Source organism: Megascapheus bottae, chromosome 24, assembly GCF_031878675.1.
Source record: "Megascapheus bottae isolate mThoBot1 chromosome 24, mThoBot2.hap1, whole genome shotgun sequence".
NCBI classification, from domain to species: domain Eukaryota; kingdom Metazoa; phylum Chordata; class Mammalia; order Rodentia; family Geomyidae; genus Megascapheus; species Megascapheus bottae.
In genome coordinates, this window is record NC_143532.1 from 20,224,765 (window position 1) to 20,251,624 (window position 26,860).

The 26,860-nt window shown below is 52.4% G+C and overlaps 2 protein-coding genes and 1 non-coding gene across 4 annotated transcripts in view; 2 read left to right on the forward strand and 1 right to left on the reverse strand.

Moving 5' to 3' along the window:
- Window positions 1-1,980, forward strand: part of Amfr (autocrine motility factor receptor) — a 31,138-nt gene extending 29,158 nt beyond the window's left edge. Inside the window, exon 14 of the mRNA XM_090357620.1 lies at window positions 645-1,980. Coding sequence (XP_090213746.1) covers window positions 645-792 — 148 coding nt within the window. The 3' untranslated portion in view covers window positions 793-1,980. The remainder of the gene's footprint in view (window positions 1-644) is intronic.
- A 1,300-nt stretch (window positions 1,981-3,280) lies between these two features.
- LOC150047104 (U6 spliceosomal RNA) lies at window positions 3,281-3,385 on the forward strand. Its single transcript, XR_016539575.1, has one exon. It is a non-coding gene; the product is annotated as a U6 spliceosomal RNA (small nuclear RNA).
- Window positions 3,386-4,135: 750 nt separating this feature from the next.
- Window positions 4,136-26,860, reverse strand: part of Gnao1 (G protein subunit alpha o1) — a 147,371-nt gene continuing 124,646 nt past the window's right edge. The window contains exons 5-9 of one of the 2 annotated variants that reach the window (XM_090357622.1): window positions 25,030-25,158; window positions 22,946-23,075; window positions 9,716-9,869; window positions 6,555-6,770; window positions 4,136-5,458 (exon numbers count right to left, since the gene is read on the reverse strand). In XM_090357622.1, the coding sequence (XP_090213748.1) occupies window positions 6,583-6,770; window positions 9,716-9,869; window positions 22,946-23,075; window positions 25,030-25,158 (601 nt within the window). In that variant the 3' untranslated portion in view covers window positions 4,136-5,458; window positions 6,555-6,582. Of the gene's footprint in view, window positions 5,459-6,554; window positions 6,771-9,715; window positions 9,870-15,313; window positions 17,451-18,886; window positions 19,041-22,945; window positions 23,076-25,029; window positions 25,159-26,860 lie in introns of those variants that run through there. The other variant, XM_090357623.1, reaches the window with a different exon arrangement.

Below are 26,860 nucleotides of genomic sequence, written 5' to 3' on the forward strand. Positions count from 1 at the left end.
TATGTTCAGTGTGTGCCTTCTTCATTCCCTTTACTCAGAGAAGGAGCCCTATCATAACTATTGGACAATCTCTTAGCTAAGAATCTGAGGCCTAGAAAGGCGACTGCCAGCCTGGGTCTGACTTTCAAGTGTTCCCCCAGCCGCCCTGCCCTTCCAGCCAGCAGCATGAGCCAGCATAGCCCACTGAGTGCCACAGTCAGTGAGCCCGAGCACAAAGCGTTCCTCTGGGTGGACGGGTGCTTCTCATTTCAGTTCTGGAGGACGGGGCCAACGTCCTCATCCCGGGAGGTTTGTGTTCTGCACAGACCTGCAGATGAGAGGCCTGGGCTGTGACTGGGAGTGAATGGGCCCAGGAGAAGGGGCACATAGGCGATTGTGGGCCTTTCCATGGGCTGTGGGTGCATCTGCCCAGGGCAATGCCCTTTACCTCCACTTATTCTCTCTCTCTCCTTCTGTGGTGCTGGGATGAACCCAGGCCTCTGGCTTGCTGGGTAAACTCTCCGCCACCGAGGCCTACCCCAGCCCGCAGGACCATCATCCTTGGCTGGGCCTGAGTGAGAGCTTGTTGGAGGTGCCTGGAAAGGGCAGGACAGCAGTGCCCACCAGCTCCCCACCTCTCTCATGTGGCTCTTGTTTTTTTGCAGGCGATTCTTGAACAAAAGCTCTGAAGATGACTCGGCCTCCGAGAGCCTCCTCCCTTTGGAGGGCTCGTCCTCTGACCCCGTGGCCCTGCGCCGGAGGATGCTGGCCGCCGCCGCTGAGCGGAGACTTCAGAAGCAACAGACCTCCTAGCACCCCTCCCTCCTCAGCTGCCTCCTCCCAGGGCCAGACCAGAAGAGGCAGGCCTGGGTTCCGCCTGCCCTAGACACAGGCTCGACTACATTGCCGCTGTATAAAGCATGTGGTCTTAATAGTGTTTGGACAGCTGACAAGTTTAATCCTTCTTTGTAATACTTCCCTTAGAAACACTGCACATTTTAACTCTAGGCATGACCTCTTCTGGCCTTGACTGGACTTCATGAGGTGGGGCACAGGGGAGAGCACGCGGGTGACCACTGACCTCAGCAGCACCTTCCATGGCTGCTCTGTTTGTAACTCACGGCTGACGCCAGCGCCTTGGCATCGCAGCAAGTGTGTGTGTGCCCGACAGTGGTGAGGAGGAGTGTGGGATCCACCGCCATGCCCGGGGCTCTCCTTTGTCAGCAAGCAGCAGAATGTTCCAGAGGCCACACCCACAAGTTCCTGAACCTCGGCGTCAGCAGGGCATCTTCATACTATAAAGAATTGCTGGTTTGCTACCTGGAGCAGAAAGAGCGGGGGCTTTGGAGTGAGAAATCCCTGTCCATCCTGCGAGAGTGGACTAACCCAGGCCTGGCTAGCTTCCGGTCACGCTGGTGCTCTGGCATGCATCACACACGCTCCCCCCGGGACCTCTCCTCCTCGCTTTCTTCCCACCCTCTGTGAATATGAGAAGAGGTTAAGCAGCAAACTTTGGTTGTGGTTTTAATTCCTTGGTGAACAAAAGGAGGCAGCGCCAAAGCCTGTGGGTTTGGTCCTTGGAAAAGGTGTGGGCCTTGGAGAGGGCAGAAAACATTTCAGAGGGTGCTACTGGGGACCCGAGGTTCCTGTTCCTCCCTGGAGCTTTCTCCTGCAGTTTTAGAGAGACCTAGAAAGGGAAGGGGTGGGAACGACATGCAGTGAGCAGACTAGATCCCAAATCTATGTCTTCAAACGTCAAGGATCTGAACCACGGTCAGAGGTCACACAGTCAGCTTTATGTCTCGTTGGATTTTCTTTTTTAATGTTTGAAAGCATAGTTTTATGATAGTCTTTTTGAGAAGCATCCAGTATTATCTAAAATGATTAGTAAAGTTAAATGTATTTTACATAACTGGAAGATTTTAGGGTGTTGAGAAAAAGGATGATAGGTAAATATGTAGGCAGAGATAATTTATTTCAATAAATCTTTGAAAAGCCTTACCTTGAAATGCCATTAGTAAGTTTCTGTGGTTTTTTAAAAAAATTGGTTTGGTTTTGCTGAGAGCATAGCTTTTGTTTTTATTGTAAGATGACCCTAATAAAAAAACAAACTTTTCTAGTGTGTTGTGTGCAGCTGGAGGAGAGGCAGTGTCTTTCAAAGATGCTGACATTGAATTTCAGCTTATGTCTGCCATTTGGGTTTGATAGTTTTCAATCTTATGAGCTAGGGAGTCTTGTCTCTTCTTGTTTCCTGTGAAGGGAGCGCCTCGTGTCTCCCCGTGTGCCTGCAGGTAAGTGGGGTAAGATACTCATGTCACTCTCTTGACTTACATCATACTTTGCATTTGCCCACAAGTACCAGGTTAACACTAATTGTATGTGCTCTTTCTTCTGTGTCAGGTGTGTCAAGAGAGAAAACTGTAGATTAAGTTGAGGAGTCTTTAAGCCTTAGAAAACATTGGTTATAGTGGTGGTACAAGTTTATCTTAAGTGGCTTAAAATGCCTCTGGAGTGTTTCCAGGTCTTATTCTTCAGGTTTTCACCTGTATAGCTAGGAGGAATTCTGGGTACTACGAAGGCTATCCTCCCCCTCCCCCATGCACACACCACCAGTACTGGGGGCTTGGACTCTGGGCCTTGGCTCTCAAATAGCTTTTCTTTTTCCCACTGCTTCTTGGGGGAAGAGTTAAGGGCAGTGGCAATGACATGAGGACCCTCTCCGTAATTCCTTCAATGGCCGAGCTGGCTGCAGGGTCAAGGAATCCTTACTTCATGCTCAGCCCCACAACAGTGGCCTTCTGGGAGTGGACCGAATACAAGGCCGAGATGGGCTCTGTTGATCTCTCAGGGTTCTTTATTGACCTTGTTCTTCTCCACCCCCCTTCAACTCTTGAAGCATTATGCACCAGAGAAATTATGTGACTGTTTTTTATTAGAGTTAGGAATCCTTGGTGCTCAGATGGCCTCCTGATCTGACTTCCATTGGTGGTGTGACTTTGAAAGAGGAGGTGCAAACCAGGGGAGCTGCTGTCAAGATCCATAGCCTTGCAACAGGAGTGTGTGTCATGGAGTCGCTCCTGCTCATATGTCTGCCTTGGAAATCTCTTGGTGCATTGCTTGCTGTTGGGTTAGCAGTGCTGATCTGGCTGCATGTTAAAGCCACTTGTAGGGCATTGAAAAACAATGTAGGCCCTGCCCAAATAGTTCTTGTTCTAATTTATCTTTTCTTTGTATCTTTTTACCCTCCTCTTAAAAGATTGCAGTGCTGATGTGAGACTCGCTGGTAAAGAATTTGCCTAGCATGTTCTCACTTTGGCGCATGTATACTGAAATTGGAATAGTACAGAAATCAGCATGTCCCCTGCACAAGCATGACATGCAAATTCATGAAGCGTTCCATATTTGGGAAAAAAAATGGTCTAGCATGCATGAAGCCCTGGATTCCACATCCAGCACTGGGGAGGGGGAGAGGGAAGAAGAAAAATAAGGTAAAGAAACATGTTTATTTTACCTACAAAACTCGTTTGGAAGTTGGGAAAGAAGCTGGGTGTGGTGGTTCATGTCTGTAATCGTAGCTACTCACGAGGCAAGTGATAGGATCATATACCACAAGGCTAACTTGGGTCAAAATGTTCACAAGACCCCATCTTAATAGAGCCAGGTGAATCAGGCCAGTAGCCCACAGAGAGCTCAGAGCCCATGTGGCAGTCTGGTCAAATGGTCCCTCATGCACTCGGCCAGCAGGATGGCAAAAGCTGTGGGAAGTCTGCCTGGCTAATGTCCTAAGCTTGTCCTTGGTAGAGGAGTGGATGACAGGTCTTCCTCCCCTCATGGAGGCCTCAGGCCAAGTGACCTCAACCTTCCTTGGGTAGAGAAGACAGAAGATGGTATAGCCAGCCCTCCCTCCACTTTTCCACCAGAAAACTGACAAAACCAGCAGACTGTGAGGAGCAAGGAGCCAGAGGAAAAGGTCTTGTTCTTGTTTCCCAGAGACAGCAATCCCACCGGCTGGCTCCCTGGTTCCAGTACAAGAATCCTACTGGGATTCCTTACACCCCGGCTTCCAAGGGTTTGTGGGCCCTCCTTCCCTTTTCTGCCAGCATGAAGCCCGCCCCAAGTAACCGTCGCCTGGAAGGCAGAGGGTGAGAGACTCTGGTACAGACAAACATTCTCTTTATTGAGCTACACATGAATTTTTCAATTAGAGAAGTAGACTGGCAGTGTGTAAGATATCACAGAAACCTCACCGATTGGGAATAGAAAGGCTTAGAAAGACCCGTGGGCTTTTTTTTTTCTTTTGTGTTTTCAAGTTTTTTTCTATATTTTTAATTTTTTGTGTATTTTATCTTTTGCCTCCTCTTTATTGGGAATGGCTGTGACTGGTCTTCAGCAAATATTTTAGAAGTGAAACCGTGAAGAGGTTTGGGATTGGATACTAGTCAAGTAGAAATGACATAGGACTGATCATGAAAACAGTGGCTTTAATGTAAACTCTACATTCCATCATTTTAAATTTTTTTGTGTTTTTCCATCTCATGGTATTTTAAAAACTTTTTTTTCCTTTTTTTTTCTTTTTTTTTTTTTCTGCAGCACAAACATCCCCACATGAGAGAAAGGGATTGGGGGAGAAAACACAGATCACTGAAACAAAGGAAAATTGAGAAAACTGGGCACACACATGGGGGGAGAACTTCTGCCTGAAAGACTGGGATCTGAGATGCAAAGGAAAAAAACCACAACCCCATTTCCCAGAACCCATGAGAGCTGATGTGTCTATGTGATACGCAGTACTCATTAGGACCCCCCCAAAAAAAACCCAAAATGACCAGGGGAATTTAGAAAGGGAGTCACTAGGGTAACTACAGGGTTACATATCTGGAGATGACAGTTATTCTTTTTGGCAGCTACTGGCCAGAGCTGTGCTTTTTCCATACAAACTTGGAATGAGGACGGAGCTGGGTAGCGTGGGGCCCGGAGAGCAAGCCTGCCATCGCCTGGTGTATCTGTGATATCTGACAGGCTCTGGTTTGGAGTGGCCCGGGTGGCCTTCTGGAAAGCCCAGCCCCCTTGAGCTTCTACCCGCATCAATATGCCATCCAGGAACTCCTGGCCACTGGTTGGTCCAGCACCTCTGGCAGGGGCTGGGTTGGAGAGGGCACGGGTACTAATGGGGAAGGCTTCTTTATTTTAAAATAAAAAAGAAATATGCATGAAATGGTGAGTTTTCCTTTTTCCTCTTTTTCTTTTTTAAACTACAAAGCACATGAGAAATGTGGGTGTGTATGTGTTTAATCCTTTCAAATTCTAAATGTAAAGACTCAACTAAAACCAGATTCTACAGCATTCTACAGAAATACACAGCCGTCAGTCACTCTGGGGTCGTAGGTTATACAGGGGCTTGATACAGAAAGGCTGTGTGTCTTACAAAGGTCATGCTACCAGGAGATCAACGTCAACAGCAAAGAGTCCATGAAGCAGTCTGTAGAGAGAGAGATAAGGGGTCCAGTCGGACCATTTTCCTTGATTTCAACAACCAACCAACCAACCAAAAAACCCTAGGACATTTTAACTAAAGCTGAGGTGGGGCAAGACGGGCTGCCTGACAAGAGATCAAGAACCCTGGTGAAGATGCCCCAGCAACATCCACGATGTGGTGATTCTGGTCAGATCTGAGGCTGGCCCTCTTCTTGGCCACTCCCGACCCCTTCTCATCCCTCTCCCTCATGCCCCCTAGGAAGGGTCTCAACTCTCTCCCTTGTACCCTCTAGGAAGGGTTCTCATCCCTCTCCCTCATGCCCTCTAGGAAGGGAGCTGGCTTCCACTCTGAAGGTGAGTTTAGGCCAAGGCTCACGAGTCCCCTCCCCTCGGCTGTTTGAGAAAGCAGACCAAGGCTCCCAGATCTTTTTCCTTGTTCCCACAAATAAAACTCAGGAGACAGTGGATTGATCGGAGCAAAGATTCTTCTAAATTCTTGAAGTTAACAACCACCACCACCACCCAAAAGAGAAAGATCCTTTAAAAAAAACTTTTTTTCTGTTGTGGGGATAGGTAAGAAGATCCTTAGGGCACTGGCCATTTCTTAAAGGGTTTGGGGATTGGAACGGGAGTGGAGCAGAACTGAGAGCTCACAGCCTCAATAAGTAGAATACAGAGAGGACCAGGCTGGACACAGCCAGGCCTCCCTCTGCTTGGCCTCTCTTCCCAGACTTAGGGCAAGGCAAACCCTAGGGCTGTCCTTCAAAGGATGGACTCCTAAACCAGGCTCCCACCTTAACAGTGGAAAGCGAGTGTGCGTGTGCATGTGTGCTCCCAGGAGCCCCCTGGGTGAGCTGGGCTAGGGCGCGGTGGTCAGTTCTGTCTGCAGCTCTTGTGAGTATAAACTAAAAAGGGTTTTCTAATATATGTTTATACATAAGTTTTTTTTATGCCTCTTTAAAGTTTATTACCAACTCGCACTGGTTAGTGGTGTGGTGGTGGTGGTGGTGGTGGTGTGTGTGTGTGTGTGGTGTATACACGCAAGCTGTTCTGTGAGTGCTGGAATCATTACCAAATAGGTTGTGTGCTGGAATCATTACCAAATAGGTTGTTATACAGGACAAGAGGTCAGTACAAGCCGCAGCCCCGGAGGTTGTTGGCAATGATGATGTCTGTGACAGCGTCGAATACCACCTGGATATTATTCGTGTCTGTGGCACAAGTCATGTGACAATAAATTTCCTTGTTGGGTGAGCGGTTTTTGTTTTCAAACTGTGTTTGGATGTAGGCAGCTGCATCTTCATAGGTATTGGAGCCTGTAAGAAGACACAGAAGAACAAGGGGCGAGGCCCTGGTGAGCACTGCGGGTGACAGCTGTGAAGACAGGAAGGATAGAGGTTGGAAGAGATAGGAAGTGTGGAGAAAGGGAGAGACAGGAAGTAGGGAGAGACAGGAAGTTAGAGACCGGAAGTGAGGAGAAACAGGAAGTCCAGCACCTTCCTCCCCCAGGGGGAGGAACCATCTTTTGACCATTGCCTGGGTTCTGCCTTTCCTCATCAGATCTATATGCTGTCCCCCAAAGGACTATGGCTACCTGCAATCCTTTTTTGCTTTCTCGGTTGGCAGACCTAGGTGAAGCAAGCCTCGTGTTCTACACCAAAAACACTGCTTCTACCGCCAGAACGTGAAGTCAGAGGCAGGAGCTGCTGGGCAGTGTGGTGGACTAGAACATATGGGGTCTCACTGGGGTGGGCTCCACAGGGATTTGCTGTCCTTAGTGGCTTCCTTTGAGAGGTCACTTGGTGGGGCTGGGATTGTCTCTAAGCATTTCCAGCTCTTGATAAGATCACCAAGCTGTGGGACCATTGGTTTCGAGATGAGGTGTACCAGCTGAGCCTCCACACTCCCCAACAATTGCTTAGCTTTCCCTTGATCCACATATGTAGATGAGGTTAGTAGTTCTAACCAGCAATACCCAACACCTGTGGCTCTGCCCCAGAGGCACCTTCCAGGTAAATGCCGTGGAACATGGCCACTACAAAAGCATGCAGGAGCCCAGGGTGCAGAAGACACCATTTCCTTAGTGCTACTAGGCCTGCCCTGGAGGGAAACAGTACAATGTAGGGGCAAGGGATGCTGAGATCACCATCAAGGGAGATCCCCTCCTCATGCGCACCTCCCTTCCCTGAAGGCAAGGATGGTGTGTGACAGGGACCAGAGTGCTTGTCACCAGCAAGGATTCCTTTGCTTTCCTTTAGAAGACAATCAGGGGCTGGGAGTGTGGCCTGCTAATAGAGTACCTGCCTAGCATACCCGAAGCTCTGGGTTTGATTCCCCAGTACCGCACACGTAGAATAAGCCAAAAGTGGTTTTCTGGCTCAAGTGGTAGAGCACTAAGCCTTGAGAATGCTCAAGAACCTCTGGGTTCAAGCCCCAGGACTGGGGGGAAAAAAAGACAATCAAAAGGCATCTCAAGCCCTAGACTCCAGGTTGGAGATAAATCATTTTGCATATGGGGGTCTGACCATCTCCAGTCACCACCACAGAGATGCCAAGAGCAGAGCCTGCAGAGTGCTGAGCTGCAGCAAAGCTGCCAAAGACCAGAGCAGGGGACATGGACCTTGTCAAGGAGCTTCTGGGCCAGAGGCCCCAATGGCAGTAGGAAGTTCATCATATCCAGATGGGTCACATCTCTGTGTCCTTGTTTGCTGCGCCTGGTGTCTTCATACCCACTGCACATTGGCGAATTCCATCACGGACAGCCTCCTCCAGCTCCTACTCCTCCAGCTTGCACTGGATCCTCAGGATGCACCCCACGGGGTCACTCACAAGCACGGATAGCCCAGGTATCATTGTTGATCTGATCATGCCTGAACTAAACACTTGGTCTTTGGGAGGGCCTGGAGAACTCAGATGTTCCCCAAATTCAGACTGACTTTTGCTGGCACAGTATGGGGGCATCCAGCACTCACTCCACAGCAGTGATATTGATGACTCCTTGGGTTGGTGGGACACTGGATGAGAAAATGCCTTAGGGTGGCACTGGCCTGATAGGGCCTGCTGGGGTGCTCAGCTACGAGGGTGAGTAATAGCCTGGTTGGCTTTCAGAGCCTGTCCTGGGTCCTCATACTTTCTCCATCCTGTCCTGGGCATCTCTTTGGCCAGTTCCTCCTCCCTTGGTTTCCATCCTCTGAATACTCACGACAGTCATAGTCACCCCCACAGTGCCAGCACCCATCTCCCCTACCCCCCTCTGGCCACTCTGCCCATGCTACGGTCTTGATCTGCCATATTCACCCCTTCCCTCCCAGTAAGACAAGGCCCAAGGAATTAAGTGACTTGCCCAGAGGCTGATTTGACAGCAGCATGGAGACCAGCGAGGTTGCAGGTTGAGTTTAGAACAAATGGGCTAGCTCTTCTTCACATCCTTGTGCCCAGGGAGAGGAAGAAACTGGCAGAACTCCATGATGGAATTTGGAAGCCCTCGGACAGAGCTTGGTGACAGATGTGACCCTGAGTCCTGAGCCTTATCGCACAGACTACCTCCAAGACTGTGTGGTTTCAATCTGTGTCATCATGTGCAGGAGAGCAGACCATCCCTGGCCTCTCAGGGGGGGGGGAAAAAGCCCCAGCAGAGGTAGAGAGGGGGAGACAGGACAGAGTAAGGTTGCGATATTTGTAGTGCCTGGGCTGGAGAGACCAAAGGAGGAAGGTGGGGGGTGGGGAGCAGGCTCCACAGGCTGGTGTGGGAGGCACATCAGGGCTGGTCTGTTACAGGAGTCCAGCAATGTGCTCAGAAAGCAGGCAAGGGCTCCCTTCACAGGCTTCAGGGCCACAGGTTCCATTTCAAGAGATGGTACAGTGTGGCCCTGTTGCTGTCCAGGCAAGATGTGAGTGGAGACCACAGGTTTGGGGAGGCCTTCTGTTAGAGCCTGAGACCTCTTCTTGAGGGGATCTAGGAAGAAAGGGGGCTGGGACTCCTCCAGTTCTGTCCAGACCCTGAGCCCTGTCATGCAAGTCTGGGGTTCCCATTCCCCTATGCAAACAGCTGAGGAGGGGCCACTTCCCGCTACACATGGGGCCATGTCCTGGGAAGCGTTAAGCCTGCCATATCTCAGGGGTTCATCAGTGTCCTTGTCTAATACCTGTGTCAGCCCTGCTCACTAGTGGCCCTGAGTGAGATTGGCCCAAACAAGCTTCTTGAGCTCACAGGTGTTCCAACTCCAGCTCCTGTCTTCCAGAGAGCGGCCATGACACCCACCTGGGTACTCGGGAAAGCAGATGGTCAGAGGTGACTTCTTGATCTTCTCGCCAAAGAGGTCTTTCTTGTTGAGGAAGAGAATGATGGAGGTATCGATGAAAAACTTGTTGTTACAGATGGAGTCGAAGAGCATGAGGGACTCGTGCATGCGGTTCTGCAGCCCGGTGTAGAGGGGGGAGCAAGACAGACAGAGGGAGAGACACAGAGACAGGGAAAGAGAAGAGGAGAGTTAGGTGTCAGAGGAGAACTGAGCTACTCAGCACCCAGGAGTCTCAGGCCCCAGGCTCCTCTGAGAGGCTAACAGATAGAACCTACAACCAGAAATGTAGCGAGGGGATCACAGTCTAATCTGCAAGGCATTTCAGTTTCAGAGTAGTCGCCATCTTGGGCCAATGGGAGAACTAGACGAGGCACCTCTCTGGGTGGCTGAGGACAGAGGAACCCAGGTCCTTCCCACTGCTGAGTCTCCAGTCATTGGAGGATCGCACACAATGTGTGTGTGTGTGTGTGTGTGTGTGTGTGAGAGAGAGAGAGAGAGAGAGAGAGAGAGGGAGAGAGAGAGGGAGAGAGAGAGAGAGAGAGAGAGAGAGAGAGAGAGAGAGAGAGAGAGAGAGAGAGAGAGAGAGAGGAGAGAGAGAGAGAGAGAGGGAGAGGGAGGGAGGGAGAGAGAGAGAGAGAGAGAGAGAGAGAGAGAGAGAGAGAGAGAGAGGGAGGGAGGGAGGGAGGGAGGGAGGGAGGGAGGGAGGGAGGGAGGGAGGGAGGAGAGAGAGAGAGAGAGAGAGAGAAGAGAGAGAGAGAGAGAGAGAGAGAGAGAGAGAGAGAGAGAGAGAAACGCAAATGTGTTCACATGCGCATAGAGTCCTGGTCTAGAACTAGGGAGTTAGGCCTTTGGCTCTTAAGGTTTGAATTTTCCCTCCTGGGTCCAATATTAGAGAAAGGGGCTATTTTCTGGGAATAAGGAAGGAAGGATTGGGGGCCCCTCTGTGGAATGAGGGTGAGCTACCCCAGATCCTGCCGGTATCCATAGGAGCTGCCATTCAGGAGAGAGGCTTCTGGGAGTGATGAGGAGGGGTGTTCCTCCAGCCAAGTCCAGCCCTGTGGGGATTCTACACAAGAGGTTCACCCTCATCTAATGTACTGCTCTGGATACAGGTTTGTTCAGATTACTGTGACAGACACCTCTAGGCTGAGGCCTAGGAAAGCCTTTTTTTGCCCTGGGCAAAGAAGACAGCTTACTTAGGATGCCAAGCACATTCACCTAGGTAATCTGATTCTTCAGTACATAAGATCTCGTTTTTCTGCAGATTAACCCATCATTGCATGGAGAAGTGGAGGATGGGATAGCCTCTTTTTCCCTAGGATCCCTGACCTAGTCCTGGAGCCTGGAATGTGGCTCCCAGGGCTTAAAGCCCAAGTGCCAGGTAAACCATCATGCCAGAGTCTACCTGTAAGTAAGACGAACATGAGTAACCTGAAGGGAAGAGTGTTAGAGTGGACATAATCTGCTGAGATAAGCTTTCCCACAGGGGGAGCAGAGGCTGGAGATGGGGACAGCACAGGACCCAGTGGTCCTGGTCACCTTCCTTCCTCTGTGAGCAGGAGGGTAAGGAAGATGATCAAGTGACCACTCACTGTTGGTCATCAAGACCCACTCTATGCCAGCACCATGGCAAACACTCTACCTGCCCCATCCACCCTTAGGGGAACAACAAAGTGACACAGACAGGACTGTAAAAGCAAAGACTAGTTCTAGGGATGTAGCTTGGAAGCATGCATGAGGCTCTGAGTTTCATTCCCAGCAAATATGTAAGACAAGGAGGTAGAATTGGAGGAAGAGGTGCGAGAGGAAGAGGAGTGGAAAGGAGGAGGAGAACTACTACTGTCACCAGCACCAAAACCCAATCCAACAGGCTCCAGGCCAGATCCTGGGCGCAGGCAACACAAGAAGTCTTGTCTTTCCAGACTAAATAAGGTGGTCAAGGATGCAGCGCATCCCTTACGGCTAGCCTCTTCTTCTGTGGTCCCTTCCACACCTGCTGGCATCCCAGGTATCTGTTAGACCCACTTCCCAGGGCAGCCCGAGTTCTCAGTTCTCTCGGGAGTATGACCTAGGCAGCGGGCATACTTTTGTCCCTGACTACAGTAAAAGGTAACGTCCTTTGATTTTTCCAAACAAACTCAGTAACATCATGATTTTTCTGCCCTGCTAGTTCAGCCTCACAGTAAATGTCATTTTCATTTCCTCCCAGACATGTCCTTGTCACTCCTATGATCCCTTTCAAGTGAGATCCATTCACCTGTGCCATCTCCATGGAACCTGCACTGGACAGGCAAGTGCAGTGTTTCCAGGAGCTAAATGGACTCGTGTTCAAGGCCTATGAAAAGGCTCCTTTGGCTGAGTGGAGAGTCTCTGAGACTCCAAGGAGTCAAGGTGAAAGACCTAAAACCTTTCAGCTGAGGCAAGTTCCCCGAAGTGCTGCTTTGATCTGCAGATGGGAGATACAATTGGGTGTTTGATATTCTTAGGACCAGAGGGATCACAGAGGGGAGAGATTGGGGACCACCTGGCATGTGGGCTGTGGACTGGGTTGAAGGGCTCTTCCTCGAGATGCCCTAAGCTTAGGTTTGTTTCTTTCTTTCTTTCTTTCTTTCTTTCTTTCTTTCTTTCTTTCCTTCCTTTCTTTCCTTTCTTTCCTTCTTTCTTTTTTTTCCCCAGTCCTGGGGCTTGAACTCAACTCAGGGCCTGGACACTGTGGTTGGACACGTTTTTGCTCAAAGCTAGCGGTCTGCCACTTGAACCACAGCACCACTTCCAGCGTTTTCCTATAATTTGTACTGAAAAAATCGAACCCAGGGCTTTGTGCATGCTAGGAGAGCCTATCACTAGGCTATGCTCCTGGTCCCCTGAGCTTTCAGAAGACTTTCAGGCCAAGCTCCTGGGGGCTCCTAGGTCCTCTCGTGCTGAGGCCCAGGGGAAGGTTTGAGAGCACACTCCTTCAGTGACCCACCCATACGGTGAAGAGCACTGGTGTGCCAGGCCTCTGCAGGATTATAGTGACCAGGCCAGCCTCCTGCCCTCCGAGAGCTCACAGTTGGAGACAACACATATACAAGTCCTGGGAGAGGATGGAAGAGGAGTTTGGAATGTAGAGGACGTGCCTAGTCAGACCCAGCTTTGTGAGGACAGAGCTGCTGCGGTAGAATCGCCGGTGCCAAGAGCCCTCCATGTCCCAGCCTGCTTGCCATCCTGCCAGAGCACATTATCCAAAGCCAAGAGCACAGCGTGTCCTTACAACACTTCATACCATGCTACAGCTAAACCAGAGACACCATTTGAGTAGAGAAATGGCCAACAGCTACCTGTCCCTGCCCACGGCTGCCTTCTTGTGACACCACCAGCCTTTCCCAGGGCCATCACTCCCGAGACCTCCACCTGCACAGGCTGTGGCCAAGCCCACTCAGTATAGCAGGAAAGCTGGGTCAGCACAGCCACCCTTGGCTTCATGGCACCATGTACCACACTAGTGCCACACATGCTTAGGACTAAATGCCAGGACTGTGAAGCAGCTCGGCCAGGCCAGGCTCCCCTCTGCCTCCCAGCGAGCCTGAGGAGGGCTAGCCAGACACTAAGAATCTAGATCCCTGTCCCTGCCAGGACTGGACCTGTCCTGCCAGGCTGCCACAGCAGGACATGTATTGTGTGGGTGCACCTGGCACTGACATAACACATCACACGCTAGAAAGAGCTGGCACTTTTTATTAATGGTAGGTGACTAATAAATACATTACGGCAGCCAATAAATTATTACAATAACTAGCAATTTATTAAACCGAGTCACTCTTCTTACAAAATTACAGTTAATAAGGGGTGGGGGTGGCGGGTCAGGAGGTGGGACCACTGCCCCTAGGCAGATCTGCTAAGGAGAATGTGGGGAACCCTGTCCTCTTCTGGGATAGGATGGAACAGATAGGCTGCAGGGGACCAGGCTTGGGGGAAAGGAGGTGAAGACGGGATGAACAGGGCAGAGGTCAGGAGGTAAGGGTCCACTGCACGAGCTGGCAGACACAGGGGTGGGTGAAGGAAGGCAGGGCTGGGGGTGGTGGAGGCTGCAGGAGCAGTGCCGGGGAGGTGCTGGGATGAGCTCCAGTTTGCACTGGTGGCCTTGGTGCACTGGCCGGGGAAGCCACTCTCTGATGAGGGCTCCAGACTTTGGACTAGAGGCCATTCTTCTTGCTTTTGGCCCAATGTGCTGGGGGTGTTTTTGGTCTCAGAACTTCGTCTGTTCGTGTGAACTGGTCTGGGTGAGGTGGGTTCAGGATCTCCCCACTGAAGGACTAGAAGCTCTACCAAGATCCATGCCTTGTCCCTTTCCCATGAAGGCTGGGACCCTGGCTCTGAAGCCCAAGGACGTGCCCTCTGCCACATCCCAACATCTGGTACAGGGTAAGAAAATGGAGGTGAATAAGCCAGATGTTTCTCTAGTTGAGGGGGAGCTGTCTAGAGGTACTTGCCTCTGACACCCACACTGAATGTCTGGTGGCCACGGCACCTCGGGTCTTTAGGAGCTGCCACGTGGTGCTTGGAGGCACAGGAGGCTCAGGGCATAGCAGAAGCCTCTGGAAGAGGCTCTGTACCCCAGGTTTTTCAAGAGGGGGTGGAATCTGGAATGAAGAATCTGAGAGCGTCTTCCGTCAAGCTCTGGGTGTGAGACGGAAGGTGGTCAGGCAGGGCCAGGCGGGGCTGAGGAAGAATGTCTAGAGCCCGTCTGTGGGTTGTTGGCAGCTGCAGGTGTATTCATTCCCCACTGCAAGACCTCTCTGTAGAAGGGAAGGCTAGGGAGAGGAGGCTGCATTTTCTCTGCGAGGGAAGTGTGTGCAGTCTGCGGATGAGTCTGGGGACACTCAGTGATGCCACTGCAGTCCATGCAGAGCCAGGCTGCCCTAGGTTCCCACCAGTGTGGTGTGCACCTGGGCTGGGGACAGGGAACTGACAGGTAAAGGTGATGGCCAGCAGGAGAGAAAGGGACAGGGCACTGGAATCTGGGGTCTGGCTAGAAGGTCATGACAGGGTGCATACAGCCAGAGACGCTGGAGAGCCAAGCTGGGCAGACTCCACACACAGCCCTTCCTCCAAACCCACAGTTCCCTGGTCAGGCCAGACAACCTCAGGTTCGACAGGAAGGCGCTGGGCAGCAGCAAAGCCACATGTCCTAGAAACTAGGTTTCCCAGGTTCCCAATAAATTAGAAACTATTCAGAGTGGCTGGCATGACCCCTTTTGGGGACCTACCCTTATCAGGCCACTCAACACATTTCCCCTCACCCATATTCACGACGGGGCCAAAATTCAGGTGTTTCCCTATTGTAGAGCCGCTGGTGACACTGTGAATGGGAGATGGTGCTTAGGGAGACACACTGTACTCCCTTTCCTCAACACTTACGCCAGACAAGACTTGGCAGGCCCGGCACAAAGGGCTTAGAATGGCATACAACATCCAGCAGGCCAGGGCACTGGAGGAGGGGGCATGGGGAGATGGGAAGGCAGGAAGGCACCAAGCCCCTAGCCCCCATCCCAGCTATACAGAGTGGGAAGGGCTGGGTCCAGGGCCAGACTCTGACCTGAGGCACTAGCTGCTCTGTTGCCTGTGATTACTGGAGGAGTGGGGGTGGTGGCCCTTGGGGTGACAGGGATTTCTAAGGCAATGGCTTAAGAGATAAGATGGCCAACTCAACCCCCCCACCATTGCCAAGTGATTTAGAATCTGACCATAGTCTGAGGCAGAATTAGGGACACAAATGGCCACATTGCAGAGTGGTATCTGTGGAAATAAATGCCATATCTATGACGTTAGGCTAAATGACTTAACTGGACTTAGCTGCCCTCAGCCGGACATTGATATTACTGACTCCAAGGACCTGTCCTTGCCACATCCCAGCACCTGGTACATGGTAAGAAAATGATGGAGGCGAATAAACCAGAAGTGGACTTGGGCTAACAGGGCAGTAGCCAAGGCAGTCAGAGCAGGGAGGTCTCTCCCACGGGCACCAGGGAAGGTTCCACATGGAAATTGGGCACTAGGGAAGGTCCCTGGGTTGTCCAGCACCACCCAGAGCTGAGAGCTGTTGGCACAGGGCTCTTCCTGTGCCTGGGCAGGTCAAGGGGCTGTGCAGGGGAGCCCAGGGGCTCTGCCTGGCCTAGGACTGAGCCAGGAGGACACAGGGCTTGAGGAGGGCGGTAGAGGCCCCTCTTAATGGCAGCTTCTCCCCACCTGGGGCACATGTGCATTGCTCGGCACAGCCTGCCACAGGAGCCACAAGACTTTATGGGCTGTTTACTGTGGCACCAGCCAAAGAGAGGCACCTGGAAGTAGGAGACAGTGAGGGTCCTGACCGCCCAAGCCCAGCAGGTCCAGGGGCATCAAATGCCAATCTATCCTTTCCTGCTTAAGAGTTCTTCAGTAAAGTCCCTACCAGGGCTGGCAGGACTATCTCCCAGCACAGTAGTGTAGTGTATGCCAGAGCTGGCCAGGCCTCCCAGCCCCTCCACCTGCCCTCCTCTGCCCTGGAGGTTGGGAGGATGCCAAGGACTCTCTGACTTTTTGATTGAAAGTGAAGAGGCACAGGGTGCAGGTAGAGGGTGTGCCCCACACCGCCCCTGGCCTCCACCCACAGGCACCCCATCCCAAGGCCTCCACTCCGCCCAGCTGGCTTGAGCTGAGCTTGCAGAAACTTGAAGAAACACACATCCACTGTTCACTCACACTGGGAGCAGCAGAGCTGGGGTTAGTGTGACAAGCAGGGATGGGGCACCCCAGCACAGGCAACAGAACAGCGGCCATCACTGGCCTTCCTCCCACACTAACTTCTGGAGGTGTGGCCTTGACCCTCCACCGTGCACTTCTATGTCAACCAGTCTCAGGAGCATTTCCAGGCCTAGAGGGAGTCAAGGCTGACACCAAGAGATAATAGGGATGACTAGAGAAAGGCAGCTCGGACCACGGCAAGGAGGAGGCCCTTGCCCAGGCAGGAGCCCCTCATCCCACAAAGTTAGCCTGGTCCGGTCCTGGTTTATGGCGACGGAACTGCTCTTGGTTAGAGAAACCCCAGGCAAAGCTGAGGAATGGCTTCTATTGAGCCACCCTGTCAGCACCCCAGGTGACAGGAGACCCTAGGACTTGAAGTATTAGTCAAGGAGGGCAGAACAGATCCATTCTTGTCAAACGGCGGCTGCATCTACCCCACCTCCCAGCACTCCCAAACCAAATACAGCACTTAGAGGCGAAGCAGAGGGCAGTGAGTGACACTGGGTGGCGTGGGGTGGTCTCCTGCCTTGTATGTGGCGCTCAGCCCCCTGCCTGGCTTATTACCACATCCTGCTATTGGAGATGCGGAGGTAGGGGTGTGCAAAAGATGCCCCCCCCAGGGCCAGCTCTAGATTCTTCTTTGACAGTGTACAGAGTGGTTTGAGAGATGGCAGAGCTCTGGTTCCAGGGCAGGAGTGGGCGGCAGGCTGGACAGGGGATGGGCAACTGGGTAGGGGGCTGGGGCTCAGTAGAGTCCACAGCCCCGCAGGTTTTTGGCGATGATGACGTCCGTCACGGCGTCAAAGACAAACTCGATGTTGTTGGTGTCCGTGGCACAGGTGACATGAGTATAGATCTCCTTGTGGGCTGACTTGTTCTTGCTCTCATATTGTGCCTGGATGTAAGCCACGGCTTCTGTGAAGGCACTGGGGCCTGCAGGAGGAAACAGGAGAGGTGAGGCAGTCATGGGGCCACCTGGCACAGACAGCTCTGGGCCTGGCTGCTGTGTCCATCGGGTTAGTCAGAGGCCTGCAGCAGATGCCAAGAGCCTTTCAGGACATCTATGAAGGATATGGGGGGGTGTGGGGTGGGGAGGGGAGCCTGGTGGCTCAGCTTCATCAGCAACAGACCACAAATCCATTGTGGAGATCATGCAGGGATCAAGAAAGTGATGGTCTGTACTGCAGGTGAGCACTGAGGGTTTCCACCTCCTGGGGTGCCTATCAAAATCAGTTAAGAACTCTGCAACTTACCATGTGTCCTGCAGAGGACCAAAGCGTCCTGCTCATGCATACATGCCTCTCTCTGTCAACCTAGAGTAGGCCAGGATGCCACCTGACTGGTGATTCCTGGGCCAAGAGGACCAGTCTGTGGTCTGTCTGGTGTCTGTGAGCTGCCCTGGCCTCCGCCCCACGTCTTGTGCCTCCTTCCACAGGTACTTGCTCTCACGAGGATTAAGAGCTCCTTGCTGTCTTCAACAGTGGGTCCCATTTGAACCCCCAAGTGAGCTCAGGAGAGGAGCATTCAAGAAGGCCGACTTTGTGTTAAAATCCCCATAAACCTCCAGAAGTCTAAGCCAGGCCGCAACCCTTCACTGGGGAGGGAAGCAGGATTTGAGCCACTCCTCTCAGCTGGCTGGTATAATCTGGGGGAGGTACCCAGACATTGAAGACACAGGCATGCAGTTCACAGGCCTGGCTCCAGGGCCTGTCAGACCACAGCTCTGTGCTAAACCTGGGTTGGAAGTTGACTATGTCCCAGGGATATCAGGTAACTCAGACTCCTTTAATTAGGGATCCCCTGCTGCCTTGTCTTAGCTCCAAACTGGCCAGGATCAGCTAAATTGCTTGCAGAACTGATAGCTGGCTTCTTGTCCCTGGTACTCTCCATAGGGGTCAGGTCCCTGGTGTAAGACTCCAAGAGGCCATGTGAGTCTTTGTCACCCTCAGGATGCTATCAATAAAAGCAAACTGCTGGTGAGTGCCAGGCATCACTGTCTATGTGCTGTGTGCTCATTAGCTCCTTTCATCCTTGGGACAACTCCAGAAATGAGGGGAGACAATCACACATACCCACATAACAGGAAAACTGAGGCACAACAAATCATATGACCAGGCTGCAGTATGGTCTTTGGCTGCCTAATTCCAATCTAGGCAAAGATGAGGGGCTTAGATCCTCCAGATCATATGTAAGAAGGGCAAGTTGGGATTTCAGCCTGGGATTCCAGCAGGGCTTCACCACAGTAGGCTCTGGAGCAGGGTGTGTGGGGCTGGATCCTCTGTAGTGAGTACTACTTACTCTCTGGGCCATCACTGTGGCTGGAAGGGGCTGTCTCTGTGCATGCCAGGGTGGGGAGGGGGTGTCTTTACCTGTGTACTCAGGAAAGCAGATGGTCAGTGGGGACTTTTTGATCTTCTCTTCAAATATGTCCTTCTTGTTAAGGAACAAGATGATGGACGTGTCTGTGAACCATTTGTTGTTGCAGATGCTGTCAAAAAGCTTCAGGGATTCATGCATACGGTTCTGTAACAGAGTGGAGAGATGGGTGAGGGCTGGCAGTGCCAGGCCCTGACCCACCGCGGCCACCACATAGCAGGACAAGCAGAGGCAAGGTTCACCAACGTGCTGAATGCACCACCAGGATGGAGACAGGAGGGCAAATAGGGCGTGTCCCTACTTCATTCCAACGCAGGCAGGGTGGAGCAGAGCAGGGGTGGGTGGGCAGGGGTTGCTGCCCCCTTCCAGAGGGAGCTGGCCCAAGTGGGGCTGTGGGGGTCACCGGAGAGGCTCCAACTCCTGGAGAGGACATGCACCATGCATGTAAGGCAGGGCTGCAACCACCATGGAACAGGACTACACGGAACCGCAGGTCATGCACATATCTCTACCGGGGCTCTTTGCTCTCGCCAGCAAGGTTGGGAGGGTGTGCACATTCAGTTGGGTAACATTAACCGAGGACCAGATCCTCGAATTAATCTAGAGTTGGAAGCAGACACCAGGGGGCAGCGTCTCTGGGGGTGATGTTGCTGTGGTCTTAGTTGGTTGGATGACTTGGCTGGCTAGGCCATGGCTGGGGCTGGAGAGGCTTTGGGAGAACAGGGGTGGGGCCTGATTTCTCAGAAGAGAGAATAAAAAGACCCCAAGAAGAAACAGCAAAAGATTTAAACTGAGAGGAAGATAAAAAACCCAGCAAGGAACATGAGATAAAGAGGGGAAAATAAAAAACCAAAAACCAAACCCCAACCCTGAAAAACATCAGTTCAATGAGCGTTAGAAGCCGGGCAGTCCAGGCCAGCCTTGCTGCAGCCCCTGAGCAGGCTCATGGAAGCTAAGGCTTCCCTGGAACTGTGTGGCTGGGGCAGCAGACCGGGAGGCTGGGGTGGAAGGTGGGGGTATGAACCTCAGCCGAGTGGCACGGCTAGTGAGGGCCAAGGTGCGGGCAGGGTCAGCAGTCACAGCAAAGTCATCCAGTGGAGCCCTGAGAACCTGCTGCTTTCAACTCTTAGTGACGGTTTTGATTGGAGGAAGGAGCTTCATACCTGCTGGGCTTGGAGGGTCTCTCAGAATCTGTTCATGGTTTTGGCCTTGGTTTGGCAAGATAAGGCCCTGCAGGCGGTGGTGGTAGTGGTGGTGAAGTTGTGGCAGCCTGTGGCCGGCTGGGTGGTGCTGAGAGCAGGTACGAGGACAGGATGAGCCCTCAGGGTCCCAGGGAACGGTGGGCAAGGTGGCCAGTCTGGTAGGAGGCAGCCACTAGCCCCACAGGCTTAGCTCCAGGAACTGACCCCAGATACCTTTGTCTCAGGCAGCCCCAGTTCTCATCCTAGGCCAGAGATGGAAGCACAAGGCTGACCAGAGAGAGGGCTGAGGCCCAAGGACTTGGTGGACTGGTGCTTGACATCTTGCCTTTCAGGCAGAGCATCCACACGCTACAACCCCTAGCTACAGCGGCTTCACTGAGTGGTAACTTCCACATCCCATTACCCTAGTTCTTAGCAAGGCTGATATCTACCATCATGACCATGCAAGCAGATGCCCTAGAAATGCAAGTGATTGCCCATGATCACACAGCTTGCAGGAACGGCGCCAAACCCTGGACCATATCCATTTGCTCCTAAACCGCCCAACTCTGCACACGAGTGTCAAACACAGCGACGAATGGTTGGTTCTACAGGAACAGCATAGCTTTACTTCTACCAAGGCAAAGAGCTGCTGGTAAGGGGCTGCTGTCAGATTGCAAAGCCAATCGCTGCTCCTTGGTGGGCTGCTGCTCCTGCCTTGGGTGGTAGAGATGGCCAGCCTTGGAGATGGAAGGACCTCAGACGGAGCCTGTTTAACCTGTTCCTGACTGTGGCTCCATATGCTTTATTTTCCCCAAGATCCTCGAATCTTTGTGGAGAAGAAAAAATGAAGAAGGAGCAGATGGGGAGGGACAGTGTGAGAAAGGGGCAATAAGGGGAGGAGGAAGAGGACACTAGAGAAAAATGCTCCAGGAACCAAGTCCTGTACTGCTGCTGGGCCACTGAGGACCTCATGGGAGGCAGACCTAGCTCCATCCTCAGCCCCCAAAGCCTTTCCAGGAGACCTGATGCCATGGAACTTTCTGTTATGTCTGCAAGACCCATGTGAGGGAGGCTAGAGAAGCCCATGGTAGATGGGATCTGAAGTATCTGCAGGCCTGGCAAGATTGTCAAAGGAGGGATCATACTTCAATGGGAAGACCTTCTTCCCTCCAGCCTCCAGCTCCTCTGAAACCTATGATGGCTGGATGTAGGACCCATGCCCCAGTGTGGCCAGGAGAATGAATATCAAGCCAAGCTAAGACCACAGAAGTGGCCAAGAAAACTGAACAATGGCTCTCCAATAGCATAGGAATAACTCATGGAGTAGTAAATCATGTGTCATGGGCAGTTGCTCTGAAGGCACACTGCCTGGAGGTTGTCCTAGGCTTTGGCTGATCACTGAACCTGATCTAAGACTGGCTCAGGGCCTGCCTGTCTGTCCTACACTCTAGCTCAGTACTAAGTTGTGTTGCTTTAATACCACCACTCACAGAGGCCACTGAGAATGACAACAGCTGAAGCCTAGCTCGGCAAGCAGAGTGCAATGCGGGTCCAGATCACTCATATAATTGCTCAGTTGCCAAAACCCCCATCGCTCTGTGTAAGCTGCTTGGGGTGGAGGCTCCTCCCCACACAGCACTGCTCATGGCAGCTCACTCCCAAACCCGATCCCATTTCCACAGCAATCCTGTAGAACCAATGAGGAGATGGGACCCAGAAGGAAGACAAGGCCTTGCTTGGGGCCTGCATGACCATGACAGCAACCCCCTCCTCAGACCCTCGGTACCAACTGGAAAGGCTCAAGAGTACAAAGCCTGAGTGTGGTCCCGACAGGTGGGAATGCCACATATGAGCCCACATCCAGGAGCCCACTCCAGGTGGAGGTTCATCTATGGCCCTGTGGGCTGCAGTTTGACAGGAACACCTGTGGATCACCTGACTCAGAGAGATCACCAGTGACTATACAACCTCCAGGTGGGCACTGCCAGAAATGGTTCCAAGTTACACATGCGGGTAGATTATCTCCTTCCATTGTCAGCAGTCTCAGATAAGACAGGTGCTATTATGCTCCCCACATTTATAATAACTGAGATAGAAAGAATGTTGCCAGAATTCTTCAGCAAACCAACTAGCAGTGGGATCCAGACCAGGTCCAGGAGAAGGTGCACCCTCTTCAGGTAAGCACCCCCTTCCCGAGGGCTGGCAGTTCTCAAGGCTAACTTGAGAACGCAGGCCTAGTGCAACGCATGGATGAAAGTAGGAGCCAGGCCTGGCATTGTTCAGAGATGGAGCCCAAAGCCACACCTGTCATTTACCAGTACCTCATCCCTGCTGGCTTGCTGGACTCACAGGCCACTCCACAGCATGCCCTGATGGTGTCCTCGAAGGTGAAGACTGAACACACACACACACACACACACTCATATATACTCTTGCTTGACTGTACTTTGATATTTTGCGGATTTGCTTCAAGCCTGATAACCCAGGCAAAACTCTACTTGGTTGAAAGGCACATACTGGCCTGAGACCTCAGTTCTGCCAAGCTGTTTTGCTTGCAGTTTGCCTACAGGCTCTGTGCCAAGAGCCCTGCCTTCCCTCTGCTGTACTCTTCTCACAGGGGCTTGGCCCCGGCGACATGGATGAGAGCAGGCTTAACATGAATGCCCTCAGCTCAAATCAGCCACTGCAGCTGGCCAGATCCCAGACCACTGGGAGCAACCGAGGCCCAAGCACTCCCAGGGCCAGCCTGTTCTGTGGCCAGCCATTTCAGTGTCACCTTAGGCTGGGCAGAAACTTTGTGTATTGTCCAGAAGTCTTCAGCAAACCAACTAGCAGTGTCCCCTGCCCTGCGGGTCCAGTGCTACTTACCGTGGTTTCATCTTCATGGAGCACCTGGTCATAGCCGCTGAGCGCGACACAGAAGATGATGGCCGTGACGTCCTCAAAACAGTGGATCCACTTCTTGCGTTCAGATCGCTGGCCCCCGACGTCAAACAGCCTGTAGGGGAGACAGAGAGGCTGGTGGGGGTGAGGTCCAAGCAGGCAGAAGTACTCTTTTTTTGGGGGGGGGGGGTTGTGGAGCTTGAAACTCTGGGCTTAGGCTCTGTCCCTTGAGCTCTTCAGCTCAAGGTTAGTGCTCTACCACTTGAGCCACATGCTACTTGCAGTTTTCTGGTGATTAAATCTCATGGACTTTCATGCCCAGGCTGGCTTTGAACTTCAATCCTTAGATCTCAGCCTCTGGAGGAGCTAGGATTATAGGTGTGAGCCATTGGCACCCGGCAGAAGCACTCTTGATAGTCCACATATGCTTTGAAGACTGGGCATCCCAGGTGTGAGCCCACAGCCAGGACCCTGTTCCAGGGGTTCCCTGGCCCCAGGTGCTGATGGGCTCACTATTGGTCCACTGATATCCCGGGAGCTGAGGAGCCTTTCTTAGCCACATGGAGTGACTTGAAAACCCACCATTGTATCTCTTCCCTTCAACTCCCTCCCCCAAATGCCTCTGCAAGGCCCTCCTCTTGGAGTGATATTTATATTCTTTCACCTATCTGAGCATGTATTGTAGAAAAACTGCAAACCAGTATGGAAGGGATTAAGGGAGGAGCTGTCGTGTGTGTGTGTGTGTGTGTGTGTGTGTGTGTGTGTGTGTGTGTGTGTTGGGCAGTGTCCTTGAGCTCTTCAGCTCAAGACTACCACCCTACCCTTGAGCCAAGCCCCACTTCCCATTTTCTAGAGTTTATTTGGAGCTAAGAGTCTCAGGTTCTTTGATTCCCCGGGCTGGCTTTGAACCTTGATCCTCAGATCTCAGCTTCCTGAGTAGCTAGGATTACAGGTGTGAGTCACCACACCTGGCCTGTCTCTTGTTTTGAGGATTGGAAATGTGAGGCACCAAGGTTGTGAAGATGCATCCAGGCCCATGGCACACGTCCTGCTATGGCAGAGTTGAGGTCTGACCGAGGCCTGCCTTTTAGACAGAGCTGGATTTCCTTGTTTCATGCTAGCCTCCTCCAACAGGTTAGAGCTGGGTCTTTCCTCCTCAGACGATAGCCTCAGGGACTGGGGACCGGGAGGAGATGATAAACAGGCAGGACACAGATCTGGGAGGTTATGAGGTCAATCGTGCCCCTCATCCTGGGAGCAAAGAGCTCTGCAGCCTCCTGTCCATGGGAGGCTTGCTGGCAAAAAGTTGCACAGCGGGTGGGGGCCCTGTGTGGGCAGGACTCCTGACTCTACACAGAAGACAGTGACCACAGGTAGAGAGCAGATTAGGCATGGCCTCATCCTATTGCAGCCTCCCATGGATCCCAAATTCGGGCAGACTGCTCAGTGACTGCGGAATGAGGTTCCTACCCTGTACCCAAGGGGCGAGCAGGAGAGATAAGAGGAAACCAGGGAGCAAAGGAGATGCCCAGGGACCCCTCATTCCCTGGCTGGGGAGGCACAACATGGTCCCATGTTGCAGAGAGGTTGACTGATGGGCCCGGGACCCTAGGTCTGGACAATCTGCAGGGGGCCAGGTCTGTAGGCCTATTTATTGGCCTGAGGTCCTGGGTCCTGGCCTGCCCATCCCCTCCTGGTGTCTTCCAGCTTTGTTGCCTGGAAGTCAGCCTGGAGCTGCCAGGCCTCAGTGTACAGAGGTTACCCAGGGGGACACCACCCTCCAGAAGACCTGACTTTATAGCTCAGGCCTCTATTCTGAGGTCCCAGAGCCCCTGGGTCCTAGCTGTGTTCTATGCCTCAGGAAAACTCATTCCTCTGGGGTCTCAGTTTCCCTATGTGTACTGGGTGGGGGGCGGGTCCAAAGGTCTCACTTGCCCTTCCCATCTTGCTTCTACCTGGTGGCCACCAGGGGGCACCTGGGTAACCTACCTCCAGGATGCCTCATGCTTCCGCAAGCTCCTCCCCACCTTAGCCTTGAAGCTGGCAGGATTGGTCTCCCTGAGCCTCACCTGAAGTGGAGGTTCTTGAATGTGAAGTGCGTTTCTACGATGCCGGTGGTTTTGACCCTGGTTCGGAGGATGTCCTGCTCGGTGGGCTGGTAGTCGGCAGCCCCAATCCGATCCAGGCTGTCCAGGTAGCTGGGGACAGCAACACACAAGGGACCATGGACCTTGCACCCCGCACTGCTCCGGGCTCATTGTGTCCCTCGAAGGTGATTGTGGGGGGTCATTAAGTGAGAGAGCAACCAAGGATTACACGGTCTTGGTCTCAAAGTCCCCAGAACCTGGAATTCAGACTCACAGGGGCTGTGCATGCAGCTCTAGGCATGCTCAGGCCTGTAAAGGACTACTCCCACTAAAAATAGTAAGTCACTGCAGGCACGGTCCAGCGATAGGGTGCCTTCCTAGCAAACACAAGGCCCTGAGTTCAAGCCCTAGGACTGCCATAAATAGACAGACAGATAGATAAATGTTGATAGGTAGATTCTATTCTTCACAAATGCTCCTGTTCTATCCTTAATTTCCCTGGACCAGGTGTGTGGTTTTATAGCCCAGGTGGGAGCCCCTTGTGGTAGGAGTAGATAGCCAGCAAGGCTAGGGTAAGACTGGTGGGTGGCAGTCTCAGGATGGGGTACTGAAGACAGGCCCTTAAGGTTGAGTCTTTGTAAGGACTGGGCTTTTCTTTACAGTTAGATGGGAACCTCGGAATGGCTGTGGGATGACTGTGGGGAGATTGCTGTGCCTCTGTCAGCAGTGGGAGGCTGTCACCATCATCCAGGTGCAGCGGATGAGGGTTCAGGATGTCTGGCAAGGAGCCACTTCTGCTGGAGGCTCCAGTGTGGGATGTGGGCATGTGAGAAAGAGTCTGGTGCCTCAGGAAGGCATGGCACAGTGGGAGGAGGGAAGAGTAAGGCCGAGCACCCTCGCAAGAGAGTGGGAACCTAAGGTTTCACCTGCATGACACGCACATTTTGTTCAGAGGCATGTTTAGATACCCAGACACTGAGCAGGCAGATGCTGGCAGGGAGGGAACGCTGGTCATATCCACTGGAGAGCAATTGGTTCAGAAGGAATCTAAAATCAGCAATGAACTGAGAAGACTGCTCTGCGCAGCATCAGCTTTGGGCAGGGAGAGGTTAGAGATCAGAGCCTGGGTGTCCAGGAGAGGTAGGCAGGAGTCAAGGGTCTCAGAAGAAAGCCTGGGGACCTGTCAGGAGTTGGGGCGGCTGCAGCGGGCTGCCCGTGGTGAGCAGCCTGGTGGACAGGAGCCCAGGGAGGTGTAGTGTTAGTAAGGGGGGGGCGCTCTGTACAGTGAGTGGGGTTGACAGTGGGGAGCTGAATTTGGGACAACCAAAGCTCACCAAGCCACTTGGAATCATCTTTCCCTGGCTTGATCTGTGCAGGGTCTTTTTGTTGTTGGGACCTGTCTCAGGAATGTTTATTCAGAGCAAAAAGTCAGCCACATTCACAGAGGCCTAATGCCTACTGAGAGAGAGAGCTAGCTCAGGAGCAGGGGTTAGACTTTCCTTTTCTCTTGAAGCCCTGGATCTTCAAAGGCAGAGCCTGGAGGCAAGGTGATAGTGGCTTTGGGATGTCAATATTGTCCCCTGGAAGTATGCAATATGACAGCCCTATCAGACAATCCACCTCCTAAAGCAGCACAGCCCTGGATCATAAAGTGTTTAAGAGGGCTAGGTACAGTGGGTATGCCTGCAATAGCAAGTATTTGAGAGGCGGATGTAGAAGGGTACCAAGTTCCAAGTTAGCCTGAGCTACATCGGAAGACCTTGTCTCAAAAAGTGTTTAAGGGGCTCACACCTGTAATCCTAGCTACTCAGGA